This window comes from Aulonocara stuartgranti (assembly GCF_965226115.1).
Source record: "Aulonocara stuartgranti genome assembly, chromosome: 4".
NCBI lineage: Eukaryota > Metazoa > Chordata > Actinopteri > Cichliformes > Cichlidae > Aulonocara > Aulonocara stuartgranti.
In genome coordinates this window covers 12,434,014-12,453,849 of record NC_138942.1, presented here as the reverse complement: position 1 = coordinate 12,453,849, position 19,836 = coordinate 12,434,014, and the positions used below count along the sequence as shown (strand labels likewise).

The 19,836-nt window shown below is 40.9% G+C and overlaps 3 protein-coding genes across 9 annotated transcripts; 2 read left to right on the top strand and 1 right to left on the bottom strand.

Moving 5' to 3' along the window:
- Positions 1 to 34: 34 nt before the first annotated feature.
- tubb4bl (tubulin, beta 4B class IVb-like) lies at positions 35 to 3,314 on the top strand. Its single transcript, XM_082530828.1, has 4 exons — positions 35 to 725; positions 1,510 to 1,618; positions 1,748 to 1,858; positions 1,949 to 3,314. Exons 1-4 carry the CDS (start codon positions 429 to 431, stop codon positions 3,004 to 3,006), a joined length of 1,575 nt encoding a protein of 524 aa, XP_082386954.1. The 5' UTR covers positions 35 to 428; the 3' UTR covers positions 3,007 to 3,314.
- Positions 3,315 to 4,768: 1,454 nt separating this feature from the next.
- crb3a (crumbs homolog 3a) lies at positions 4,769 to 10,554 on the bottom strand. 6 transcript variants are annotated; one of them, XM_082530832.1, is made up of 6 exons: positions 10,375 to 10,554; positions 9,354 to 9,497; positions 9,173 to 9,266; positions 8,699 to 8,903; positions 5,864 to 5,910; positions 4,769 to 5,782 (listed from the first exon to the last, which is right to left on the bottom strand). In XM_082530832.1, exons 4-6 carry the CDS (start codon positions 8,838 to 8,840, stop codon positions 5,573 to 5,575), a joined length of 399 nt encoding a protein of 132 aa, XP_082386958.1. In that variant the 5' UTR covers positions 8,841 to 8,903; positions 9,173 to 9,266; positions 9,354 to 9,497; positions 10,375 to 10,554; the 3' UTR covers positions 4,769 to 5,572. The 6 variants fall into 6 exon arrangements, with proteins under 6 accessions (XP_082386958.1, XP_082386956.1, XP_082386959.1 ...); XM_082530830.1 differs by lacking the exon at positions 10,375 to 10,554 and adding an exon at positions 9,792 to 10,053 and having other exon boundaries at positions 9,354 to 9,584; XM_082530833.1 differs by lacking the exon at positions 10,375 to 10,554 and adding an exon at positions 9,792 to 10,053.
- A 4,628-nt stretch (positions 10,555 to 15,182) lies between these two features.
- On the top strand, positions 15,183 to 19,538 carry asf1ba (anti-silencing function 1Ba histone chaperone). 2 transcript variants are annotated; one of them, XM_082530393.1, is made up of 5 exons: positions 15,183 to 15,306; positions 15,405 to 15,569; positions 16,176 to 16,291; positions 16,421 to 16,597; positions 18,770 to 19,538. In XM_082530393.1, the coding sequence occupies exons 2-5, from the start codon at positions 15,461 to 15,463 to the stop codon at positions 18,959 to 18,961; spliced, it is 594 nt and encodes a 197-aa protein (XP_082386519.1). In that variant the 5' UTR covers positions 15,183 to 15,306; positions 15,405 to 15,460; the 3' UTR covers positions 18,962 to 19,538. The 2 variants fall into 2 exon arrangements, with proteins under 2 accessions (XP_082386519.1, XP_082386518.1); XM_082530392.1 differs by having other exon boundaries at positions 15,183 to 15,569.
- Positions 19,539 to 19,836: the final 298 nt, after the last annotated feature.

The following is a 19,836-nucleotide window of genomic DNA, read 5'->3' as shown; positions in this document are numbered from 1 at the left end:
TAAGGCCACAGGCTTACATATTTACTAATATTAAAACGTCAGACATGTAAGGCCTCAGACTGACGTGAATGTTTCTGCTTTTCCTCTTTACTTCTTGTGTGCAAACCATGAATTGTGTTCCAGAAACATATTCAGCCACACGAGATGAAGATAAAAATAAGCACGGCAAAAGCCATCCTGGGTCAGACAGAAATGGGTCAAGCACTGATATTATGGAGGGAATCATGATGTGGCTTTTTTTTACCTTTTTTTGGGGGGGGGGGGGGGGGGGGGGATAACATCAAGTTAATGCGTTCAAAAGTACCAAATAGTCTCTACATATCACTTTAAGGCAGCTGGATGACTGGTGTTGTTTCATGTGAATATTTTTTTTTGGGGTGTGGGGTCACTGAGTCCGTGAGAATAACGAGACGACCTATTGACACCTGATGCAGCTTCCTCGCATCCTATCCGCCATTTCCACCGCTTTTGGTTCCTCCCTCTCTCCTCCAGTCTTTGGTTGCCATGGCGATGACGTCAAGTTGCACCACCGTTTCAGCCCAGTAGACGGTCTTAGAGGCGGTGCAACAAAATCCCGGACGATCGACTGCAGGAGCCATCATCCTGTGAATCTCCTCTGCTCAGATTCCCGTCTCCTACTCGACCGTCCTCTTACCCACCTGTCCAAAATGCGCGAAATTGTGCACTTGCAGGCCGGCCAGTGCGGAAACCAGATTGGAGCCAAGGTATTTCTTTCTGATTTCTTTTGCTCTATTTCGGTTTTTTTCAATCCGGTGAGCCGTGTGCCGGCTGTCATGCAGGCACTCAGAGGAGCTCCCCTAATCCATCTTCCAGAAATTCTCTAGAACAAACTCTGTGCGGCGTATTTTCTTCTTAAAGCTCATTACATTCCAGAGAGAGGGAGAATCAATCCACAGACGATTTGCTCATTGGCATTCCGTGCAGGGTTTCACACCGAGGACAAGACTGATTCATGCACTGGTATATGCAGGAGAAATTAAGAAATTAAGATTTATGCGACTTTATGCTTTAATAATTCCATGCATAACTCGCATTTAATATCGCCACATTTTTGTCGAATTTCCCATGCGAGTATATCAGCGATTGACTGGAATAGTAATGAAACCTTATTGTAGATGTAGGAGCAGCCGCCCCTCCCCCTCCATATTTATGACCTATTTTTGCCTGATTCTTTTCCAGCCACTTGCTTCTGAAAAAAAATGTCTAAATTTAAACTGAATCAAACTGCAGTATTATCATTTTAACACTGGCATGGATTATATCTTTAGTATAATTAATCTTGTTGGCTATATGGCACCAAAGACGTTTTTACTTTTCAGATTATTGCCATCTGCCAGATCAGACTAATAGACTGCTCTTTTGACTCTACATGCACCAGAAATACACACTAAGCTTTCTAGAAATGTAATTAAAAGTATATCAGCAAATACGTAACTGGAATGAACTTGCATCCCACCTTCCTCTCCTACCACGCTTGTTTTGTTTCAGTTCTGGGAGGTGATTAGCGATGAGCACGGCATTGATCCCACCGGTACCTACCATGGAGACAGCGACCTGCAGCTAGACAGGATCAGCGTCTACTACAATGAGGCCACAGGTTGGTTGCAGATTCACCTCTGCTGCCGTACAGACTGATTCGCATACATATCTCTGTTTTACATCACATCCAGCGTGCCTCTTAAAATTACAAGGAATTATATTGTTCATTCACTTTTGACTGGTTTAGGTGGAAAATACGTTCCACGAGCCATCCTGGTGGATCTGGAGCCTGGAACGATGGATTCGGTGAGGTCTGGTCCCTTTGGACAGATCTTCAGACCAGACAACTTTGTCTTTGGTAAGCTGGGTGAATTTTGTTAATCGAGCATACTATGCTATGTCTTTCCTGTGCATCTTACATTATAAATTGGAATATTTTTGACTACAGGCCAGAGTGGAGCTGGAAATAACTGGGCCAAGGGCCACTACACTGAGGGAGCAGAGCTGGTGGACTCTGTTCTGGATGTAGTGAGGAAAGAGGCTGAGAGCTGCGATTGCCTCCAGGGCTTCCAGCTCACTCACTCTCTGGGCGGAGGCACTGGCTCCGGCATGGGCACCCTGCTGATTAGCAAGATTCGCGAGGAGTACCCCGATCGCATCATGAACACCTTTAGCGTGGTGCCTTCCCCCAAAGTGTCTGACACCGTGGTGGAGCCTTACAACGCCACCCTCTCTGTCCACCAGCTGGTAGAGAACACAGATGAAACCTACTGTATTGACAATGAAGCCCTCTATGACATCTGCTTCCGCACGCTCAAACTCACCACTCCAACCTACGGAGATCTCAACCATTTGGTGTCCGCCACCATGAGCGGGGTGACCACCTGTCTGCGTTTCCCTGGCCAGCTCAACGCCGATCTCCGCAAACTAGCCGTCAACATGGTGCCCTTCCCCCGTCTGCACTTCTTCATGCCAGGGTTCGCCCCGCTCACCAGCAGGGGCAGCCAGCAGTATCGCTCACTGTCTGTGCCTGAGCTCACTCAGCAGATGTTCGATGCCAAGAACATGATGGCTGCCTGCGACCCACGCCACGGCCGCTACCTGACCGTGGCCGCAGTCTTTAGAGGTCGCATGTCCATGAAGGAGGTGGATGAGCAGATGCTGAATGTGCAGAACAAGAACAGCAGCTACTTTGTCGAATGGATCCCGAACAATGTGAAGACCGCCGTCTGTGACATCCCACCCCGTGGCCTCAAAATGGCCGCCACTTTCATTGGCAACAGCACCGCCATCCAGGAGCTGTTCAAGCGCATCTCCGAGCAGTTCACCGCCATGTTCCGTCGTAAGGCCTTCCTCCACTGGTACACGGGCGAAGGTATGGATGAGATGGAGTTCACCGAAGCCGAGAGCAACATGAACGACTTGGTGTCCGAGTATCAGCAGTACCAGGATGCCACCGCTGAGGAAGGAGAGTTCGAGGAAGAGGGAGAGGAGGAAGTTGCATAAAACCTCCGCGCAACTGGCTCCCTGAGCTCCTTTCACCTCGCCCATTACCCCCCCTTTTCACTCCCCCCCATCATGAATTGAATGGTTCGCCACACTTGAACAGATCACTGTTGCTCTAGTGTTAGACATTGGTGTTAACTGGTGCTAGTGAAGTTTTTGGTTCAAATGTTTTTGTATGTCGTGAATGCACTGAACTACTGAAATCCTCACATCTGTCCTGTCATTGCCTTGCCGAAGTCAAAAGCAAGTGATTTTAACTGTGAAGCCTTGAAACTGGCGAAAGAATAAAATCTAATTTAAATGCCAAATTAATGCCTCTTTGGGGGTTTTTGTTTGTTTTCTTTTACTGATTAATTTGACATGCGATCCAAGATTTCTCTTCACCTTACAGCATTAAAACTCCTAGTTAGCAAGTCTATTCTACAACATATAGCTACAAGGACTTGTGCTACACAATGTTTACTAATACACTGCTGGATGTATACTTCTTTAAGAGAATTATCCTAAATATACATAATGGTTTGGTGAATCTCTCAAGCTTCTCCAGATTTAATGTTCTTCACTTCATAGATTTTCAATGAGATTCAAGTGTAGGACAGTCAGTAACATTCACTTTGGTGATCAGGAGTGTTGGAAGATATATCTTGCATCCAGACTCTGTTTATTTCTGACTGCTTGAGGTTTTCTTTCATAATCTTCCCATATCATTTTTTCTTCATGAGTCCTTCCACCTTGACAAGATTCTCAGTCCTAGACACATCGAAGCATCCACACAGCATAATACTCCCACCACCGTGTTTCATTGTTGGGATGCTGTTTCTTTGGTCTCTAAATTCTACCTTTCTTTCTCCAAATGTAAGCAGTGGCTCTGTGGCCAAAAGGGTTTAATCTCATCTGACCAAAGAATGTGCTTCCAGTATGCATAATCTTTCTCCAGGTTGTCCTTACTGTAGCATACTTCAGTCTGGCTTGAAGGTGTCTCTTTTACACAAATGGAGTTTTTCTTGGTCTACAACATCTGAGTCCATTCCTGTGCAAGGTTCTAATGATCATCTTCTTTCAGACTGCAATTTCTGACTCAACTAAGTCATTCAGTTGTTCTGGGGTCTTTCGACACGTGTCTCACTAGCTTTTTTTCCAGTCTTTGAAATCTAACCAACTTGATCTGCCTGTATGTGAGGAACCTTCTTTCCTCGCAGTGATAATGCTGACGTCACATGACTGCGTGTTTCCGTGAGTCATTTACATGCAGAAGCCACTGAAAACCAGGATACGCATTTGTGTGGGGAATAAGACATAAAGACCTGCTCATTTAAAAAAAATTATGAAAAAAGTGACCCTGTGAATTTTCCTTGCATCATACAGTTAACAACTTTTTTACTACAGGCTAACGAGTCGAGCATTTCAGTGCTTTTCTCATGTACACCGAGAGCCTGAACTTTACACTCTGTGGTTACTGAAAATGCTTATCTGCATAGCTATTTTATCATCAGCCTCTGTACACTAATACATACAATAGCTGTGGACTTGTTTGCATTTTTTCCATCGCTGCTCAACCTTTTCAGGCATGTGCTATTTCCTTATTGTTATTTTTAGCCTTTTGCGTAACAGGACAGTGGACAGAAGAAGGAAAGACCTACAACATATAGATCGCCTGCTCTACCTACCCAGCTAAACCAGCACCCTATATCCTATTTTTACTGGGATTTTATACATAAACACCGCTGCTGATCCACCTGGGGAGGACTCGTGAGACTTTAAATGCTTTGTAAAGTTTAATTACACAAATATTAAACAAATATTCAGTTATTTGACAAATGCATAAATAAACACGTGGTGACATTGTAAAACATCTCTACTTGATTACAGTCAATTATGTGCTATACATATGATCTGGTGAATTATTGATGGCCTGTCTTTAAATTAGTGTTGTTATTCAAAGAGATGTCAAGTGTAAACAGTTGCTTCTGATTTCTAGTTATAACCTGACTTCTTTTTTTAGCTCAGAGCAGCTTTGTAAAAAACTAGTTTTCACGAGGATAAGATCTTTTGATTAAACTCATAAATAGAAACTCTTTCCTTTTCAAATGCGATTGACTAAAAACGCAAAAAGTTTGAGGTTAAAGGTCAGCAGATTTTGCATTGAAATTTTAGACAGAATCAAATCCAGCAAGTAATTAGGACTTAAGGCAGCTGGCAAAAAGAAGTGTCGCTAAACTAAAATCATTAGTGGCGATAAAATACTGTAGCTTTTTGTTTTTTTAACTTGTGCAGAATAAACATTTAGACCTCTTTGAAATGTTCAGTTGTTCTTAAAAGTCAGAGAAAAATCCCTTTGGGCGCTTCTCTTCGGCTTACCAAGCAAGAACAATTCAGTGCTTGTTGAAATGGAGCGGCAAGAAAATGCATCATGTTGTACGGTTTCAAAGATCTCTCTTTGTCCTCTCTTAAACCTGGAGACAGTTTTCTCTCAGTGGTCAAGCCCCAATCTGAGAGCCTCGTCACACAGGAAGGCTGCCGTGCAAGTGTTTGCAGCCTGTGTCCTTACAAGGTGTTCCACAAAACCTCAAATGAGTCTTTCCTCCTTTGGTAATTTTAGTGCATCCGGTGCGGCAATGCTGCGTGCACCAGACTGCTCCTCAGCGCTGGGTCTGTACGTCCCTTCGGTCTGCCTCTTCTTTTTGACCACGCAGAACAACCAGACGAGAAAAGCCGAGACTATAGCCAGCACTCCCAAGGTGACTGTAGGGGCCACAATGGCTGCGATGTTGGGTCCCTGCAAACAGGATAATATAACACTTAAAGTCTAATTACATACCAAAGTTATTTACTGTTCTTGAAAATATTTGTCACTTACTGTAGTGTTATTAGATTGGGTGTCACTTGCACTTAAGGTCATATTCCCTGTGAAAGGAGCAGAAACATAATGAATGTTATATCAGTGGAACAGTATTTGTTCCCTTTCCAAAAAATGTTTTAACATATTTATTATGCTTCAAATCCTCAAACAATTTTCAATATTAGACACAAATAACCCAAGTAAATACAAAATGCAGTTTTTAAATTGTGATTTTATTGATTATAAAAGTTATCCAAACCTATCTAGCCCTGTGTACAGTAATGGCCCCCAAAACCTAATAACTGGCTGTGCCAGCCTTGGCAGCAATAACTGCAATCAAGTGTTTGCAGTAACTGGCACTGAGTCTTTCACATTGCCGTGGAGGAATTTTGGCTCACTCTTCTTTGCATTTTTTTTTTTTTTTGATTCAGCCACATTGTAGGGTTTCTCAGCAGGAACATCACTGTTCAAGGTCACGCTGAAGCATCTTAATCAGATTTAAGGCTGGACTTTGGCTAGGCTGCTCCAAAACCTTTATTTTGTTTTTGTTTTCTGGTTTTATTGAGTCATACAGATGTGAACCTGCTGCTGTGTTTTGGATCATTGTCCTGCTACATAATCCAAGTTGAGCTTCAAACAAACTGACGGTCGGATAGACTCCTTTGAGGTTTTTCCAGTAAAGAGTAAAATCAATGGATCCATCAATTAGATGCTGTTGAGGTCCTGAAGCAGCAAAGCAGGCCCAGACCATCACACTACCCTCACCATGTTTGACCGTTGGTGATTTTTCCCCTCAGCCCACAGAATATTTTTTCCAAAAGTCTTGGGGATCAACAAAATGTTTTATTGACAAATGTGAGACTTTGTGTTCTTTTCGGTCAGCAGTGGATTATCATCTTGGAACTCTCCCATGGATCCCATTTTTGTCTTTCTTATTGTTGAATCATGAACTCTGACCTTAACAGAGGCAAGAGAGGCCTGCAGTTCTTTAGATGTTGTTCTGGGTTAATCTGCGAGCTCGCGGGTCAATTGTCAATGTGGTCTTAGAGTAATTTTTGTAGGCCAACCACTCCTCTTCCAAGTTTTCACCATTTTTGAGTAATGGCTCTAAACTCAGTCCCCCCCACCCACAAGAAAAAAAGGGCTTAATCACAGTTAATTCATGAGTTAAAAATATTTCTTAACATAGAGCCATGTAGGTTTGTACAGCTTTTTTCTCTTAATAAATGAAATCATCATTTAAAAACTCCATTTTGTATGTAAACTGATGTATATAATTAAAATGTGTTTAAATATTATGGGGCTCTCTGTATTTAGATAAGATCTTTTATTTTAATTGGCAAATGCATTTAAACTTTCAGAGTAACCACTTACAAGCACGTGTGAATGTGCACTCATAACATTTAAAGTAATGAGTCTGTTTCCTGGCAACTGGGGGAGACTTTTGAAAGTTCCAGTCTTTGCAAAGAAGTATAATACCGTACTTTTTTTTTTTTTTTTTAAAGCTACTCATGTAACTCTCAGTGAGAATGAAGAATAATTTTCATATGTAACCAAAGTGTTTGACACATTCATATGCAGATGAATGCAGGAATGTGAAAGGATCTTGAAAAGCTGGCTTCTTAGTAAAGTGCAAAACTGTTTTTGAACCACGACAGAGACATGAGTGTCAAAAATAATGTCTAAAAGAGGAAAAGTGTATCGCTTCTACATGTTATCATGATTGTATCTACCCTTATACATACATGCGTAATGAAAAGCACATAAGAGGAAGTACCACAGTAAAGCAGAAGTTCATTTCAACCTCGTCCACTTTCTAAGCACCTGACACTTGTAAGCATTCCAGTATCGCTACCAGCCATTTCATCTGTGAGCAGCCATGTGATTACTCAGTTACATCATAAAGCCCCACTGGAGCTTCTTGACCAGAGCGAATAGGGAGGAGGAGAAGCTCAGGAATGCACGGTATACCGCAGTCACAATTAGCTGAGTCAAACAGCACACTAGTTTGAAATGTGAGAAAAAAACCCAACTCAAATCTATTTGTTTCTTTGTGTTTCTTTGTGTGTGTGTGTGTGTTCATCATTCAAAAAATCGTGTTAATGAGAAAGTTTTGTTTTGGAAACTTAAGCCCTCCCCATAGTTTCTGAGTCAATCATTTGCTTGGGTAAATAGTAAACTTGCCAAGGACAAAGGTACGACTTGATAACAAACGTTACAGACGGGGGCAGCCATGTTCACAACTTAAAGTAGGATTCAAACTGACAAATGCAACAGTTTCTCACAGCAGTGGGACAGGGGTCTGTATCTTACTGTGTAGCATCACCTTCATTTACCAGTTAAAATGTCTGGGAACTGAGGAGAACAATTGCTGCAGTTTTGAAATCACATTTCCTCTCATTCTTGTTTGATAGGAGATTTCAGTTGCTCAACAGTCCCCCACCCCAATGTAACTATACCCATCAGATATACTGTGTTTTGTACTGCACTTATAGTACAAAACACCTCTCCTTTTTAGCTGTAATGACTCTGCGAGATGTTCAGTATCGTGTGAAAATCTAGTTCAAATGATTTTTAAATCATGACATTAGTTTACACGGCACCGCAACATCTTTAAAATTGCTTTTTTGTATATTACTCCCACTCAATGGGGAGCTTGTTCCTATAAATTCTTATCTTAGTCTTATGTTATTAGGCAGTGCTGACATGTTTCACAGTTTCTTAGCAAAGCTTCCTAAGTTTTTTTATGTGTCATCACAGGATGCAATAGGTTTTTTATGTGTGCGTGTGCACAGGTGTGGTCAAAAGGCTGGCTTATTTGTATGGGAGTGCTGAGGAAGGCTTCCAACTCACCCCACACAGGATTACTGCTCAGCACCAGCAGTAAAACACTCCCAACCACAGCTCCAGGTATGGTCAGCACATCCAGGCACGCTGCCATCTCTACCCGTGACCAGCAGGGCCAAATGGGGGCAGACTGGTACAGTCGGGGCATCAGCTTGGGTCCATTTCATTCACAGACAGCCGCCGTGAGGATTTACTGCCTCCATTTGAACAGCTAAAGACACACAACTATCAGCAGTGCAAACGCAAATATCCTCTCCAGTTCACTCAGACACTGATAGACTGTTTTAATCTCAAGCTGAGTCAGGCAGAGAAAACCACAACTACTGAGTCACATTCAGCCTGATGTTGAATCACCTCTAAACCTGCGCAATAATATTTTTACTGGCCTAACAGAAGAACACAGCTCTAACACCTCCTAAAAAACATCATTACACTATCAAATGACAATATGCTGTAACGTGATTCTTTTCAAAGACTTACACACACCCTTCATCCGACTGCTTCCAGATGGTCGAGGCAAAACGAGGAACATCGAACAGGTTGATTCTTTACGCGTCAACTGCTTCCGCCTCACCTTGTCAAAAATGAAACCGCAACACATATGAGTCGGGTGAAAAGTACAGGTAACATCCTCAGCCGACTTCTATCAGAACAAGCCTACCTGAAGTACCCGAGACTACATCCTCGGCTGTCCTATGAGTTGGTCTTTCATCTAAAGCTCTTTTTTTCCCCTCGTCTACTCCTCACTTCGCCATTGGTCACGTGGTTGAGTTTCGTGTTACAATACCTGAGCACAGTTATCTACCTGCAGCGGGGCGAACAGAACCTCCTTTGTGCGTACAAAGTAGAATAAAATGCGCACTTTGCTAAAGCAGAGCAGCGCCGATCTATCCTGTTTCCATCAGGAAAAAAAAATCAGACCTTAAAGCTTTTAATCACCTTTATGCAATAATATTTATATTCAGAAATTCCTTCCAAAGTTCATTCAGTTTCTAAAAAATTAACGATAATGATAATAATAACAAGATGCCAGGTTTGCCTTATTTGCTCCAATCTGCACAACTTTAGCCGTAGTTTTTACTCCCTGTGAAGCTCTTACCTACAGCAGCAACCTGCTGATGGCGTTGCATGAAACAGCGCCTCCGTCAGGTTTTACGGTTCCCGTCAGGAGAAAGGATATCGACATTCCTGAGATATTTTAAGGATGAATTTGGAGGCCAGCTGGTCCAGTGGGCTCTAATCCTCTCCTAATCTCTCCTTTCAGACTAAGAGGGGCACAGAAAATGTAGTCTGCTTCGGGCCTAATCTGTGCTAGTCAGAGTTTCGTGTGGACACTCTGTAAGAGCACTGAAGCGTTTTCTGAAAAGCACAGACCTGCTGTGGAAAATTACTCTTATAGTACAGCAGTGACTCACATTGAGGAGGTGCCCCTTGCTATTTTGTATGTAGCCTAATATCTGCAACAGTGTTTCAGTAATATAACGTTCAGTAACCACAGTTTGACATGTGATTCAGAGTGTTTTATCTATTAAAGAAAGGACAGATAAGGCATGAGAAAGTTAACTACTGGCATAACCCTGTCTTTTCATGCACATACACTCACTGGGCACTTTATTAGGTACACTTTGCTAGTACAGGATTGGGCCTTCTTAATTCTTTGTGGCACTGAGTCACAAACCCACCTCATCCCAGTGGTCTATTGAGATATTGAGATCTGTTGAATCTGTAGACGGCATTCCTGTACAGTGAACTCATTATCATGTTCCAGCAACCAGTTTGAGATGATCTGCACTTGGGAACATGGCATGTTTTCCTGCTGGCATGTTACGTCCCCACGAAGGAATTCTTCGAGTTGCGAGTGTGGTGGCCGGTAACAAATGGGTCCAGAACAGAATGAAAAGGAAAGCAGACAGAGGTGTTTAGCATATAATATGGTTTTATTGCAAATAATCTTAACACAAAGAGTCAGCAACGTCGCTGTATCAATAAGGCCAAAAAGAAAAGAAGAGATCAAAAACAACAAAGGAAACAACTAAAAAAAAAAAAAACTCCACAACACAAAGAGGCACTTCCCACTTCTCACTCAACTGAACTCCTCACCACGGTGAGACATTTCCAAGGCCTATATGCCCATCTACTCACTCAACTTAAAACCACGGGTAGGACAAACACACATTGGGACTTTTCCAACATCTAAAAAGACAATGTAGAGCCATAGGGAAAAACCACTTGCATCACACAGTTCTTCCCCAGCCTATATAATCTATATAATAAAGAGGTGATTGCTGACTGGGTCCAGGTGCCAAACGGGGTAATGAACAGCAGGTGCGTCGTGGCAAGAGGGCGGAGTGAAAAAGAGACAGAAGGGTGGGAGGAACAAAAGAGGAGGAGGCGGAGAGAGAAGACCACACCCACACAAGGGAAATTTCAAGAAGAGGCCCTGCTAGGGCCGTAACAAGGGTCATAAAGGGATGGACATGGTCAGTAATAAAACTGAGGTAGGCTGTGGTAGTTAAACGATGCTGCAGTTGGCACAAAGGGGCCTAAACTGTGCCAAGAAAATATCAGAATCAGAATCAGAAAGGGTTTTATTGCCAAATGTTGAGCAGGTTTACAACATTAGGAAATTGCTGCGGTGCTTCAGTGCAAACATACTGTCATAAATTGCGCTTAAATAGACATGAAAAAATAAAAGTAAGAAGAAGAATTAAAAGTGCTACGTAGAAAGATATATGCATGAGTGCAGGTGGTGATCAGTGCCAAACATGGAATGATGCAGTGAACACAGCGTAGGGTCATGTGTTAGGGGTGGGAACAGTCGTACGTTTATTGTTCATGTGTCCAACAGCAGAGGGGAAGAAACTGTTCTTATGGCGAGAGGTTCTGGTGCGAATGGACCGGAGCCTCCTGCCAGAGGGGAGCAGGTCAAACAGACTGTATCCAGGGTGAGAAGGGTCAGCTGAGATCCGAGCTGCACGCCGCAGTGTCCTGGAGGTGTACAGGTCCTGCAAAGATGGGAGTCTGCAGCCAATCACCTTCTCAGCAGAGCGCACAACACGCTGCAGTCTCTGTTTGTCCCTGATAGTGGCTCCAGCGTACCACACGGTGATGGAGGAGGTGAGGATGGACTCGATGATTGCAGTGTAGAACTGCATCATCGTCCGTGTTGGCAGGTTGAAGTTCTTCAGCTGCCTCAGGAAGTACATCCTCTGCTGGGCTTTCTTGATGACGGAGGTGATGGTGGGCTCCCACTTCAGGTCCTGGGTGATGGTGGTACCCAGGAAGCGGAATGAGTCCACAGAGGTGATGGGGGTGTCAGTCAGGATGATGGGGGGGAATGGAGCTGTGTGCTTCCTGAAGTCCACAATAATCTCCACTGTCTTCTGGGCATTCAGCACCAGGTTGTTGTGGCTGCACCAGGACACCAGACGTTCAACAACCCCACAACCATGACATCCTGAACTGCTAATATGGTTCTTTCATGTTTTTCACATCACATTGTGACCCATCTGAATGTCTCACCAGAAATCAAGACTCATCGAATCCAATTTAGGTGAGCCTGAGTGAATCACAGTCTCAGCAAGTAACAGGTGGCTATTTGAGTGACTGTTCCCATCAGCTAGAAACAGACTGGCTGTTCTCCTCTGACCTCTGGTAACAACTAGGCATTTTATCCCTGAGACTCAGCTTGAGATTAAAGAAGTCTCTCATCATTCAATACTTTCTGTTTTGGAGACCATTCTCTGTAAACTCTAGAGGTGGTTGGGCAGAAAAATCCCAGCATATCAACAGTTTTTGAAACTCTCAGAAGCTGGCAGCAAGGCTTGCCATGTTCAAAGTCAAATGCACTGAGCTAACTGACTGATTAGATTATTTGCGTTAACAATTTGGTTGGACATTAGGCTGATTGCAGACCAGATATGGCGGTAGAAGAAACATTAAGAACAAATAGCTCTTCTGGTGTCTTGTTTTCTACTTATTTAGTAGTGACCACTAAAGGGTGCAACAAGCACCTTTGTGTGTGTGTGTGTTTGTTGTCAAATAAATGAGCATTACGTGTAAAACAGTATCTTTTTTATTGGAGTCACTGTTATATATTTCACTGTTAGTTTTATCAGGAAGTTTATTTTACTAAAGAAAGCTTCTGTAAGCAAGTTCATTAGCCTAATAGTTTATGTAAGCTGATATAAATACCTACAGTGACAGCCCAGTAATTAATAACATACATAATAAAACTGCAAGAGAGAAGCAATTCAATGATGATTTTAAAAGGTACACTGTTTTTAGAGCAACGTATTTGATTTAACATCTGTCTAAATGTTGCACTTGGCCATGTTTTCTGGGCTGGAATCAGTGTTGGTGAAACTGCTGCGAAGACATGAAACTGCCATGTACTGGAAGTTAATACGCTATAGCAGAATGTAAAAATGTCAAGGAGATTTATATATTTATCTGACTTGTTATCAGCGCTCAGTTCAAAAACCTGCATGTCTGATAGTGTGGAGGTTCATTCATGCCACTGGAATTGGAAGCTTACACATGCAGAAAGGTATACAGAGGTTTTAGAGCAACATATACTCCCATGCAGGCAATGTCTTTATTATTTCAATCTATATTAATGTGTACCCTTATGTCTATATATATCGCTACCATATTTCAAGAAGATAAATCTTGAAATATTAAAATAAAACCCTAGTTTTGAAAAAGTCAGGACGTTGTGTAAAATGTAAAGAAAAAAAAGCATGCAATGATGTGTATTTTATTCACAGCAGAACATAAAACATATCACGTGCAATGTACCATTTTAAGAAAAATGTTAACTTATTTTGACTTTAATGGCAACAACACCTCTCACACAAGTTGGAAAGGGGACAACAAAAAAGCTAATTATGTTAACTGTCAACAGGTCAGGAACATGTCTGGGTATAAAAAGTTTCACGGAAGTAAAGATGGGCAGATGGTTTAACCATCTGCAAAAAATCAAAAAACAATAATTGAACAATGTCAGAATAATGTTCCTCAATGTCAAATCCTAAAGGCTTGGAATCTCTCACCACCTACGGTACATAACATCATCAGAAGAGTCTGAGAATCTAGAGAAATCTCTGAAAAAAACAGAAAAACTCTAATGTTTGTGCCCTCGGGTGTCATTATATTAAAATGTTTCTATCAGGCATGTTGCTATCATGGAAGTCACTGAATGGCCTCAGGAACACTTCAACATGGTATGGCCATGACCACAGTTTACCATCCAGAAATGAAGGTTAAAGCTCTATCATGGAAAAAAGATGCCACATGTGAACAAGATCCAGAAATATTTCTCTGGGTCAAAGGTCATGGAAATGGACAGACGCAAAACAAAACAAAACAAAAACAATCCAAACACAAAAACCCAAATTGAACTACAAAGAGTACAAAGAAGACTCAGGACTGCTGAACATTCGCCTCCCCAAATTCTAGCAGCTGGTCTTCTCAGTTTCCAGATGTTTATGGACTGTTGTTAAAATAAGGGGTTTGCTGCATGTGGGTAAACATGGCCCTGTACCACTTCTTTTGAGAAATATTGCTGCTATCAAACTCAAAATGAGCCAATATCTTTCTTAAAATGCTACATTTTCTCAATTTAAGTATTTGCAATTGCATTCTGTTTTTATCCTTTTCAGTATTGGGGTTGCAAGCTGGAAAAAAAGTTGCATGCCAGCAAAAATGTCAGTGAATTTTGTTTTATTAAAAAAATTAAATATTTTGTATGGGCCAAGTGGGAGGATTAGAGTATTGCTTTGTGGCATTCTAAAATTCTGCATGCAACAGCTTATTTAAAATGTGTGAATATATAGTATATAGTTCTGATTTCTGACTACACCTCACATATTCAAGTTTTACGAGTTCAGATTCAAAGCTTAAAAATTAGAGCTAGATTTCATGTTTTTCACCAGTGAACTGAAGACCCTGCTTCTCTGTAGCTATAAACCTGTCCTTAAAAGAATCTACCTGGGGATAGAGATTGCAATGAATGCCATGTCTTTTTGTAAACAAATTTAGATTTTCTCTGCATTCAAAGGGGTTTCAAATGTAACACTTTAATCACTATGCTGGTACCTGGTATAGGTGCAGATGAAACCCTGCAAAATGTACTTAATCTGTTAGTTTAATGGCACGAACTCACTACTCCTCAATCCTGGGTGTGACTCCATAAAGTTTAGATACTTTAGATAATTTCATCACCTCCCTGCCCAAGCATTTATGATGAACTGCAGTCATTAACAGCACCAATAAAATGCCTCAGGCACTGAGTTGGTACATCAGAGCTTGAGGCCACGTTACAGAAATACTTCCAGCCTGATTTACTTTGTTTGTGGTTGAAATAATTACAACAATAATCAATCTGTAGCTTGTTTATTGTGGGTTCGGGCTTTGGTAGTTGTGCAACTAGGGGTCAGTAGAGGCACTTTTCCTTCCTTTTGATCGAGGCCACCCTTTTCCTCTGTTTCCATCATACGCGTGTACAGCTTGCCGTAGACGCGCTGAAACCTGGGTAATACAGTCAAAGCGGCGGGAGAGCGGCAATTTATTCCCAGATTTATGAGCAATTGAATGATAGAAATATTGTTTTGGTGAGTAGTGTGAGCCTAGTCCTATAAGTAAGGCCTGCGTTTCGTGAAAGCACAGGTGTGTGATCCATAATAATTGTGGTAACCGCTTGTGTTGCGAGAGTGTTGCTTTTTAAGGTTCCCCGGGAAACTGCCCCTTCTTACCGCTCCAGAAAATATGGCGAAGGTACAGGTGTTGAATGTGGCTGTCCTAGACAACCCGAGTCCTTTCGGAAACCCCTTTCAGTTTGAAATAACCTTTGAGTGTATGGAGGACCTTGCTGAAGGTTGGTACCATTGCATAACAGCTGTCATTATCGCTTGTGTGAAGCTACAACATAAGTCTGCTAACAGCTACACAGTATTAGCTGTAGTAGCTAACTACTTTTTGTTGAAGTGTAAAGGGTAACGTTGCTTAAAGATAACATTAAAGTTGCATAACAGCATGGCCTAAAGCTATAACAAGGAGAGTGGACGCTTCTCGCACGTCCTGTGGTACTTATGAATATGGTAAAGCAATCTTATTGTTTCCATTAAGGGATAAAAAACAAGTTCAGTGCTAATTAGCCAACGTTTTAATGTTTGTGCGTAAAAATGTAAACAAAATATAGCTCTATTCAAGGATGGAAATCTAAAATTTTGTTTTGTTTTTTTTGCATTTCTTTGTGTAACTTTATGTGGACAGATTCTTTGTACGAGCACACAACCAAACTGAATTTATAAAGCTTTTGAAATATTAAAAACCATTGTGCACATTAACCTACATGTTTACATCTGTTCATCAGCTGATCAGTTCTTTGCTTAACAGGCTCATTTTTTAACAAAAAAATAATGTTTTTGTCACATCATATTTTTCTAATGAAGCACTCTATTGTAATATTTCCTGTTTATAGACCTGGAGTGGAAGATCATCTATGTCGGCTCAGCAGAGAGTGAAGAGTACGACCAAATCCTCGACTCGGTGCTGGTTGGCCCAGTACCTGCTGGGAGACACATGTTTGTGTTTCAGGTATAATTAATTGACACTCAGAAAAAGTAGTCACTATTTGTGACTAATCTGACCAAATCACAACAGCAGTGGAGCTCCACATATATTAATAGCTTTTTGTTGTTGTTTGTTTGCTTGCTTGTTTATCAGGCGGATGCCCCAAACACTGGATTGATTCCTGAAAGCGATGCAGTTGGTGTTACAGTAGTGCTCATTACCTGCACGTACCGCAGCCAAGAGTTCATTCGCATTGGTTACTATGTGAACAACGAATACACAGACCCAGAGCTGCGTGAAAATCCTCCAATCAAGCCAGACTACACACAGGTTAGGATCATGACTGATTTCTGAGATGCAATGCTACCACGACTGTCTATTTTGAATGTTATTGAATGTTACACGGTAAAGGCCTATTTCCACTGAACATTTATAATTGCAGTCAAATTAAAAACCACCACAGGTCATTTGGCTATTTGAAGTAGACCTAAGTACCCTGAGAATCTAAAATTAGTCCCTTTTGGAAATAAATCTGAATTTCACTGGCCTGTTAGGTTGACAGTTGAAAATTTTGATGAGAAATGCATCACTCATTGTGACGCATGCACTGGAGGCAGACCATCGCTCAGTTATATTGAAGTCTTTTGGTACCACTCAGAGATTACAACATTTTTTGTTGTAATTGAAAGAAGAAATAAACAAAAATGACTAGTTCTTCAGATGTTATTAAATGAAAATTTACTATTAATTATTGAATTTCCAAAAATGGAAACTATTTCATAATTATTGCAGAGGTAATGTGCCAATGTTTACAAGAAGCATACTACGGCAGTACTGATTTCATTTTGGCGTTTTCACCTGCTCTTGTGTCAATCACAGATGTTTATTTTATACACAGAAAATGTTTAACATCTACATAGATATTTTGGATAATGCTCAAGTCAGTGGAGAGTGACTTTTTACACAAACTGGACTTTCATTACTTCAAATAGGTAGGCTTTGGTATACTTTGTAAAGGCTGGCCTCATTTAACCTTTATTTTCTAAACCTGAATTGCATTTTGAATAAGATTTTGCTGATTCTTTGTTACGATTATTTCCTCCATTTCCTGAAATATTTACTGTGCTGCAAAAACGATCCTAAAGGAGATTTTTTTTTCCACACCCATTTTTAATAGTGTTTTGTTCATTACAAAATACTGCTACAGACATATCTTTGCTACCATAAAGCTCAATATGAATATGTCCACAGCAGTTGTTTCCAAAACAAGTGTGGCGTTTCTTTGCATAAGTCAACTACTGACTTGTATGACAAGTTTGCAGGTAAGGTTTCTTTTGATGAGTCTTCCATGTAGGACCAGTCTGGACTACATTTCCAGCTCATTTGCGCTCATTTAATGGTTATCTTTTCCCTTCCTGCCCAAGAGATGTGTAGTTTTTGGAGATCCTTACAGGACTAACTACACTTCCTGTGAAGCAAGTGACAGTGTTTTAACATTTTAAAAGAACACTATCTACTTTGAGTGACTCGAAATTGAACCATCTCATTTGCCAAAGAAGACTTGTTGTTGTTCTACATTAGCTTAGTGCAAGAGTTACATTGTATTTGCAGATAACTTCAATGGGATTTTATTGTAAAAATCAACCCTACTTTTTTTATGCAGAAATTAATCAAATATCTAATTGAAAATGAAATATATGATACGCTTTGCAACTATTACCATACATATGGAGCAGCATGGTGCACTACTGGAGCCCTGAAGTTGAAGCCTTTAATTCAGCAAAGCTTGCACTTTGGAACAAAAAGCGTTGTGAAAGTTCGATTATGACATTCCTTCAGTGGCTTATTCTGTGCCACTGTGAGATTTGTGGTCATAGCAAAGGGTTTTGATTGAAGGTGTCAAATTTTTAAGGTGGCTGACATCTGTGATTAAAACCTTTCACTTACAAATGCAAAAAAAATATCTAAACAGCTTACTCCGATTAGAGTTGCAAAGTTCTTGTTTCCTGTGTGAGTTTATGTGATTAGCTATTGTGAAGAAAGAAAAAAAATACCACACTGTGCCTTTGTACTACTGGGTTCACTCTTTCCTGCCCTGAGTCTAGAGAGCACATGGAGTCAGATGCATTTACACCAGCAGCGTGCCTGTTTTGATGTTGGAGCTAACAGAAAATCAATTAGTAGTCAGGGTAAATGGTAAAGACTTTCAAATGCTGCCAGATACAGTTGTTTGGTTTTTTTTGGGTTTTTTTAATGTTCATGTACACTTCTAATATCACACTTGGTCTTAAATGTTACACTAGCGTACACTAGTATAATGAACATTAATTAATGTCATATTAATGTTATTTACACTGACATGCAGAAATAACACAAATACACGATGAAGATGAAATAAAACTGCCTTAAATTGTGGTCCAAATGATTCTATTAAAGATGCTGTGTTAGGTATTCCTAAAGAACTTGTGCAAAGAATTTATTTTTATGTTTTTCCTTTTTCAGCTGCAGAGAAATATTCTAGCTTCAAACCCACGTGTCACCAGATTCCATATAAACTGGGAAGGCTGCACAGAGCGAATGGAAGACTGTGAAAATGTGGATCCTTCTTCAAACTCCATGCTCCCGCCATCCTGTCTCCCTGGCAAGGCCCCACCTTTGGGTGTACTCCCAGATAACTCTATGGACTGCTTATAAAGATGGCCCCTGCCCTAAAAAGGTGACGATTCACAGCCCGAAACCTTACTTTTGAACAATGCCTATGGACATTCAAGTGGGAATAAAGGATGTGTACACATCCCTGCCTTATAGCTGCCCTTTATTTTCCCGAGACTTCTCAAACATGAGTTCTCACCCTGGGTTTCAAACAAGCACTTGTTCCAAGGAAGATTATGAGTGTCTGACTGGAATGAGTGTTATTTATAGTTGGATAGTTCTTTCCAGTGTTGAAAGCAATATTGCAGGAAACCTCAAATATGAAGCGATAAAACGGAACTGAAACGTAACAAAGCTGTTGAATGATCCACCTTACTTCCTTTCTTGGTGCACAATGGACTTGTACCTGTTTATGAAGATTTCAGCACTGAAGCAATAGGCAATTAAATTGCAGTTTGATAATCTGCCATTGTATTTGTGTTCACAGTGCACTTACACTTACTTTTCCCATTTGACTGTGGAGTTTTGTATGGCTTATATCGCTTCATGGTTTTTTTCCTCCTTTTATTTTGTCATTTTGTGTTCCAAATAAAAGAACGGTGAATTTGTTATATCTGTATGAGTGGGTTTCTAATAATTACTTGGATTCGATCTCCACTTGTTAGATATAGGTAACAAGTGCTAGGTTTATAAGTATATTCCACACTTTTATCATATTGCAAGCGCAGTATCACAAATACAAGTGTGAGTATCCCCTCATATTTTCACATTTTACTAAAAATAGTATGTATTAACGTCACAACCAATCACAGATTGCTATGGTAAAGGGGGTGGCTAGGCCACAGAAACGAAAAACATTGCACTGCAAATATGAGGATTATTGCAAAAGCATCTGATTTGCTTTCGCTACAATAATC